Genomic DNA, 8,246 nt, shown 5'->3' with positions numbered 1-8,246 from the left:
CCTGCTGACGGTGTGAGAGGGAGTAAGTAGGACTGGTCAGACCAGATTTTTGGAGGGGAATTGCCACTCCAACACATGAGCAACTGCACCAATTCTAGGTACGACATGTCTCTAGGCACACACTGAAGGTTAACTGAAGGTTAATTTTTAATGATCAGAAAGATTGATTAATAGTTCTGAGTTACAGATCACGACTCCAGATTCAGTTAGGGATCTATTTGGCTTCAGCCGGTTTATACCGGAGTCTCTTCCAGGGGACAGTTCCTCAACTTAAGCATTTTAGAATAGGGACATCTATAGTCAGAGTATTTTATGGGCATTTTGCATACAGAGATCCTATGGAGCCACATCTGCTTTGTCTTGTTTGAACCAGTATGTGTGGAAGGGGAGAGAACAGAGGACATGAGTTATGATCAGATCATTTCATTACGTGATCTTTTGTGAGTACACTTAGTTTGGAATTTATTCTAGCATTTACCTTTGTGTGTGCATCTAGACTCAAGAATACCAAATACCAAAAACACTGGAGCTCCTAGCCAAGTTTAATAAAGGGGGGAAGTAGGATGAAGCGTATGGCACAGTGGCTTGATAAAAACCATGATTGTAATAATTCAGCTTTTTATAAAACCTGTTCTACAATTCTCAACTTCTGGGCTGAGGAGAACGTTAGAATGTCTACCTGACCTAAATCATATCTGCGATTGGTATTTTTTGTGTCAGACTGTGGGAAGTAAGGCACCAATATGAAACTCTCTCCTTGCTTTAGACAACTGGGTTGAGCTTTCGTAGTAGATGGAGGCTAAAAGAGTGGAGAGCCAGTATGAGTCCAGAAGGAAGACAGGTGGAAGGGCACCTGGGAAGAGGGATGCAGAGGGAGATGAATACCAGAGATCACAAAGAAAACCAGGGAAGAGAGGATGGGTGGGAGACATTTCACAGGGCTAGGTAGAGTACAGAGAAACATCGAAACGGAAGACATGGAGGAAAGTACAGGGGAGAGGACTGTAGTGCAACAGAAAAAGGGCTTGGGGAGCAATGAAGATGAGACAATATTTGTACTCCAGGTAGCTCTACTAAAGGAAAGGGAAAGTGGAGTTTCTGTTTAGCAGCAGTGCACATTTTTATCTGTTTGCTTAAAGCTGAATTTTGAATCTGAAATTAGTCATCAGGCTGAATATTCAACTCACAAAAAAAAGTAGTAAATAGCTTTTTTGGACCGTTTTGGTGCTTCTTATGCACTTGTCTGAAACAGACCAGATTCTGCAGCAGGGTCCCTGGTGGGTTTTGCCTGCAAACACAGGAGAACACTCCAAGTTGTTTCCTGTGCCTATGTTTACACTACAGTAACAAATGTTATTACAAATAGAGACACCTAAACATGCCTTAATTTAGATATCAGTAGCCATGTACCAGTAGCACAATTAACATCAGTGCAAGTTAATCAAACTTGTCAAGAAATAGGGAAAAATGCCTGGTTTATTTCACAGGTATGGAAAAGTTTCTTTGAAGTGCTAAAAGGCAGCGTGTGTGGTTGGTTTATGTCCTTGCTTGCCAAGCCAAATGTGTAAAAAACAGATTTTCATTCTCAGCAGATTGTAGAGTAGGTTTTAAAGTCCCAGCATGGATTTACTTGAAATCATGTTCAGCAGAAGGTTTGAAACCATAGTATAATATTCTGATTTCAAAAATCAAGTATGCAAAGTTGATGTGTGCAGCTTCTTTGCTTCTTAGCTGTATAACTGCTAATATAAAAGAATTACACAGTTGCAATTTTCTTATACAAGTATTTGTGGCTGTTGATACCCTAAAATTTCAAGATTAAAACAGTGTACAGCATCTTGCTTGTAAGGGTCTTTCAGAAAATTCAGTACATCTTGCATGAATAAATAGTTCAAATAAGATCAACAATAAAATCAGAATAATTTTGCATACAGTATTACATTCTGTTGATTCTGGTAAGAAAACACTGCATTACAGTCATCACATCCTCAGGCTAGATTTCTGGGGCCATCTTAAAGGCAAAGGAAAGTATAGATGAGAGAGTTTGGAACTCGGTAGCGCCAAAGCTGCTGCTGCTTTTAACAGAGGCAAGCTGCTGTTAGCCAGTTTATCAGTGGGATCTTACCACAAAGCAGGGAAGGAAACATTCTGAAATGTTTGCTGCAGCGCTGAAACAGAAACTCTGATTTCCCCCACCACCACCACTATAATATCTTTCACAAGCTGGTGAACTTGGAACAAAAAAATATTAGTTTATAGGATATAGGGCCATGATTTTATAAAAGCACTCTTTATTTCCATATAACCCCCAGCTGTGCAGAAGAGTGCTGATTGCATGGTAGTAGTTAAATTTAGTAAGAAATTCCTTGCCTGAAATCAATTTTGATACCCAAGTAGAGTGCCTAATATACCCTGGTTACCTTTTACATTTAAGCAAACTGTTTTTCAGTTTACCAATGTCTAAAATTGAAAGACCACTTTCTTTTACTGTTAACATTTATAAGTGAATTTGAGATCCTCTGCTACAAGGACATCACATGTATTTATGAAAACACCTTCCTTCTGTATGCTTGTTTCTATGTACTAGTGTTTATTAAAAGAAAAAAAATCCAGTCATGCGTATCAGCTAGTAGATTCTGATGAAGGTCCTAATTCATCAGCACGTTTTTGCTGAACTCTTAAGTGTTTTGCTGACTTAAGCCAAAGTTCAAGAGGTTTATAACCGGATCGCAGGTTTAGTAATCTTAATTAAACTTCTTTGGCCTTATTATGCCTTAATCTGTGCACAAATCTCATGATCGATACAACACAAAGCTGTGACTGAGATTGGAAGCTGTTTTAGTTATATACCCATGAGTCAAGGAATTCTGCTTCCTTCCTAGAAATTAACTGTGCCATCTCAGAGCTCTTCTGCTCCTTGACGTGTAAAGAAAGATGATCTTTTTTGGCAGCTACTTTGAAATAATATCTTTAGTTTTCCTTTTTCCCCCCCCCCCCTTTTTTTTTTCTTATTCACTTGCCTGTTCTGTTATTTAAAGTATCTTTGAAAATAATTTTTTTTGTAAATGTAATGTTATATGAATATACACACTTTTAATTCTTTACCATGTTTTACTTTTGTAAAAAACTCATGTTTTACTTTTGTAAAATGTTTAATCTCTTTCAGATATTGTGCAATGGACCAGGAACATGTGTTCCCATCTGTATATCTGCTCTTCTTCTTGGGCTTCTAGGAATAAAGAGAGCAATCATTGTGTATGTAGAGAGCATCTGCCGTGTGGAAACTTTATCCCTCTCTGGAAAGATTCTTTACTACTTTTCAGATTACTTCATCGTTCAGTGGCCTGATCTAAAGGAAAAATATCCCAAGTCAGTATATCTTGGTCGAATAGTGTGACAACAGAAGACAGGCTTTACCTAAAATAAACTCTGCAAGCTCCTCATTGAAGAAATGCATTCATGTGGCAATTTATTTTCAAGGATTCCTGTTAAGAAATTAGACTGGAAAAGGAGACAATAATAAAGATCTCTCTACATTTAAGTACATTTTTGTGTAGTTGTATTTATTGCTGTTATGTAGGTCTGTTCACCAACACCCCATAATGGCCGTAAGTCTATGCTGTCTCTGTTTCATCTAGTTTTCCTGCTATGTGAATGGCAATTTTTGTCTACAAATAAATATGGGAATTTGTATGAATTGTAACATTTCCTGTACGGAAACTTTGTGTAGTTTTCTAAACTGTAAGAAACAAAGTCTTGTTCTAGCACAACAGACTTTATTTCCTGTATGCTAGCAGTGAAGTCCCTTGTGAATCCTTAGAGTATAAAGGAAACAGTTATATTAAGTTGGCTTCATGACAGTTTGTACTCTACAGTCTTCCAAAACCCCCAAAGCATTAAACCAATATCATTTTTCCTCTGGGCTTGTCAAAGCTCTCCTTATAATCTGTAGTGCACCTTTTGAAAATTGTTGCTCACTTCTTAAGATAAACAAAACGGTGACAAGTGTCATGCTATAGGCACAGTACTTACAGATTTAAGAAGTACTTTCTTCAAAGCTTATGTGCAAAAATCCTTAGCAGGCTTACATCACAGAGAGCAAACTGTCACTTGGGAAAATTGAACTGGTTCAGGCTCTAAAATATGGAAAAGAAAAAAAAAGTGTTACTATCAGTAATAAGGGAAGGAACAGAGTTTCCCTCTCTTTTCCTGATACAGTGAATTTGACTTTCAGTATATCCTGTTTTCTCATTTTAAGCACCTTACTTTCAGCAGTACAATATGCATTTAAGATTTTGTCATGGAGAATGGTATTCTGTACATTGGAACAACTTTTAAAAGGTATTTTGTTGGAGCTGTGTGTGTGGAAGTCTACTGTAGCATTTCACATTCATCTGGCAAAATGTAATTCTACACACTGTTCCACCTATAAAGCAATATAAACACATCTGTCATCTGTACACACACAGAGCTATGTGTCTGGCTACAGAAACATATACAAAGAAAAAAGCTCAAAGAAAAGTAGAAACACTCTACAGACTGCACAGCCTGATTCTGGTGAAGCCAACAGCAGCTCTTCACGCTGCCGCAGGAGGAGACTCACTCTCTGAAGCCTTTTCCTCAGTGTCGGATGTCAAACATTGCAGCAGCTATTCTGGTAGGGAATGGGCGGCTGGAATCTAGCTGAACAGAAACGGTTGTTTCTGCTGTTAGGAAACAAGAGTCTAGAGGAATAGTCTGCTTTATGCAGAAAATTATTAGAAATAATCAGAACACATTATGCAGAAAATTATTGTCACTATGTTGCAGGGCCCTGTGGGGAAGCCAGCCGTTATAACCTGTCCAACAGGCTTAATAATCCTCAGCGTAAGTAGACCTTGATGTGGTCACATGTGAGTTCAGAACAGAGAGGTTTTGTGGTTTTTAACCTAGATTATGTCTGACATTAAAGAGCAGTTAATAGGTTAAAACTATGTGGGAAGGACTCTTTGTGCAGTACATAGGTCCTTGAAAATGAGCTGGCTGAAGTAAATCTGATGTGTTCAGGCTAAAAAAGCCCTTGCACTGGAGTGAGGGCTATCTTATCAGGACTTTCTGCATAGTTGCAGATAGTTTGGTAAATCGGAGATACATTGGACTTTATTATGGCTAATGGTAGTTTATTTTAGATTAGTGCTCTCTGCGCTGAATCTTGCTTTGAATCTTGCTTTCTGTTCTGCGAGGGAACTAGAGTAGAGGGGAATGAGGACAGAGGCAGCCTCTTCCTCTGCTCTGGGTAAGGGGCAACAGCACAGGATCAACACCCCGAGGCTTACAGAAGCATGAGAAGAGAAAGGCAATGAATGCTTCCATTCATGCACCACATCCCGTGCCTGAATAGCCCGCTGGCCTGGCGGGGAGGCAGACTCCTAGACCGCCTCGTCTGTAAAGACAGCCAAGGCTCAAATGGCGCTGAGTTCACATGCTGCTTCTGTTTAGAGCAAAGCAGAATGTAGCCCATCCTCATCCTGCTCTAGATTTATACCTCGGTGAAAGCATCTCTGGCTGCTCAGTTCCTCCCTTAGAGCCCTGCCCAGGGTGGGATTTTGGTTTTTGGTGCGCTTTCAAACTGTGGGTTCATAAACTTCATGAGTCTGCCTTTGAACACCGGGGAGTTCCAGGAATTTTCTTCCACCTGTCACCTGCATGGCAATGACTACTGCTAAAGCAAATCACTTGCCTGTTCAGACTTGTAACCTCCCATGCAAACGCTCTGAAGGTAACGGTAGATTTCTTCACAAGAGGCTGTTCTGAGAAACTGAACTGCTTCAGGCCATCTGATGTGGAGGAATCGCATTTTCAAGGACTTGGGAAGACTCTTCCCCTTTTACTTCACTGTCAGCCTTTTGGGGGAGCAAAGCCGAGAGAATCTCTGCCTGTGTTTCCCCAACAGCATGTTCTTTACTCTGGGTGGTCAACCTGGGAAACAGAGGTTAAAATAGCACATATAAAGTGGTTTTTAATCCGGATAATCAGCTATGAGAGAGTGGGTCGGTACCCATTTCCTTACATTTGTTGCTATTTTCCTTACTGATTACTGGATCAAGTGCCAACACGTACTTTTCAGCAGTTTATAATTAGTCTTAGTAAGTGAAAACTTGGATTAGAAATAACCCAGAAGTCTGTAAAGTTGAAGCAGCTAGAACTACTCAGGAGAGCTCAGAAAACGGAAAGATCACAGCCTAACTCTGACCAAAGCCTTCAACGAAACGCTGCACCCCAACCATAGGAGACGGAACACAGAAGAGAGTTCCTGGCTTGAATTCTCTTAAAGGAAGTTTTGTTATCAACTAGATTGACTTTTCCTTGAAAAGATTATCTCAAGTAACTGCTAGTTCTCTCCGAAGCACAGTGGAGCCGAAGTAAACTAGCGTTTTGTTATTGAGTAGCTCTTATCTTTTGTTTGTAGTAGGTGGGTACAACCAAACTGTCATTGTCCTAGGGGAGAATTGCATTCTCCCTGCTCCCAGCACGGAACAGAAAAACAGGGCTCCCAGGGTCTATCCAAAGACTTAAAGGTGGCTGACTGGATTCCTTATGTTTAGATTCTTGGGTTTTACTGCGTGTCATTCTTTCCCTTAAATATTAACATTGAGGCAAACACATTCGCGTTATGTATATGAGGGAAGTTTGGAGTGAAATACGTCACCTCTTTTTTCTTCATTTCCAAAAGAGGAAAACATAATACCTTACAGATTTAAAGCAAAATAGGGAAGAAATATATTCTTAAAGAAAACAAATATGATTTTATAGAAATATCATCATTAAAACTGGCAAGGATTCAAAAGAGAACAGAAGGCATCCAAAAATTCCTTCCCCGAGTCTTTGCCTGGAAGCCAAATTTTAAATGAGTTTTAGTTATCAGATTGTTTTATCTATATGCATTAGTTGACAAATATTAAGTATTCAGAGTTGCTTCTCTTTTGACCTGGTTGTCTTCTAATGGTATATTGCACATACATTAAAAAACAGGTTAATTTTATTTTCGAAAAGGAGGAAGGGAAGATAAAAGAGGAGCACCAGTTGGACTGTAATAAAATAACAATATAAGAAGGTTGACTCTTGATAAAAACAGCTTAGAAGATTATTTCCAAGTTATGCCAGAAGAAAGCTAAACAGGCTGATCTGAAAGCTAAACAGACTGATCTACTTTCAGCTAATGAACCAAATTTCTTACAACTGTGCAGTGACCATTCCAATAAAGTTACGCTGTTCTGTAACATTTTGCAAGCCATTAAGGATTTCTGGGGACAGTAGTCAAAGTCTCAAAAGTAACTTCTGAAGTTGTACTCACACAATTCTTCAGACACCTTCAGATGCCTTTCCCTCTACTGATCTTGAAACCAAGTCAGTGTGGTGGGCTGCGGAGTTGTAGTGCTGCAGCAGACACGAGCTGCTGATCTTACACTCCTTTTATTTCTTCTTTAAAGGAACTTTTGCTCTCCCAGCTGGAGGCACTGGGAATGAACGCAAGCGAACAAGGACTGTACCCATGGCCATCCCACTTCACTTCTGGTAGTTTGCAGTGGTGCGCTTAGTAAAAGCCTGACTACTACAGGTCATATTTGCCATAACTATTGAAGCTTTAAAAAGTCACTTTTTTCCTTTGATTTAAAACTTACTGTGCAAATCAGAAACATACTTTTTTATCTAACATTGGCAATTTTTAAAGCAGGGATAAGCAAAAAATTTCTCTTCATAAACATTTTCTACAACAGATTGCAATACCCCTCTCAACCTTGTATAGAGCAGAGCAGATTGCATTCATATTGTCCCTGTAACGCATTCACTGTCAGTCTGGACACAGGTAGAGTGTTGCCGTCCGGTCAAGCAAGGGACATCAACAACCACGGTGTACATAAGAGCTCTGATCATCAAGGTATGTGTCAGAGACTTACCAGCACTAGGAATAGATCATACAACCCTTAATCTACATTTTCAGACTGACTTCAGGAAACTGGTTCATGAAAGTAATTATGAGCTCGTTGTTCAATCTAGTGTTTAAGACAACCATTCCCTAGGACGTTGGTTTTTAATTATCATTTCAGAAAAATAGTCTTCCATTCACTAAGTAATGCTGTGTGAATGAAGGATAGCTTACATGTGATGAACACACAAAGATCATTTAACTGAAGCTTATTTAATTGTCAGTAGAGTAATGCACTGGGAGGGTGGTGCTGTATTATGGGGCAGAAAAACACAGTTCA

At 39.4% G+C, this 8,246-nt stretch overlaps 1 protein-coding gene across 1 annotated transcript in view; it reads left to right on the top strand.

Annotated features, from left to right (window-relative positions):
* The window catches only part of ALG14 (ALG14, UDP-N-acetylglucosaminyltransferase subunit), a gene marked incomplete at its 5' end in the record, with an annotated part of 20,935 nt that extends 17,182 nt beyond the window's left edge, over nucleotides 1-3,753 (top strand). The window contains one exon of the mRNA XM_009581497.1: nucleotides 3,167-3,753. Coding sequence (XP_009579792.1) covers nucleotides 3,167-3,397 — 231 coding nt within the window. The remainder of the gene's footprint in view (nucleotides 1-3,166) is intronic.
* Nucleotides 3,754-8,246: the final 4,493 nt, after the last annotated feature.

This window comes from Fulmarus glacialis, unplaced genomic scaffold, assembly GCF_000690835.1.
Source record: "Fulmarus glacialis isolate BGI_N327 unplaced genomic scaffold, ASM69083v1 scaffold10007, whole genome shotgun sequence".
Taxonomy (NCBI): Eukaryota; Metazoa; Chordata; class Aves; order Procellariiformes; family Procellariidae; genus Fulmarus; species Fulmarus glacialis.
The sequence above is the reverse complement of the archived record's forward strand: the minus strand, read 5'-3'. Positions and strand labels throughout refer to the sequence as shown.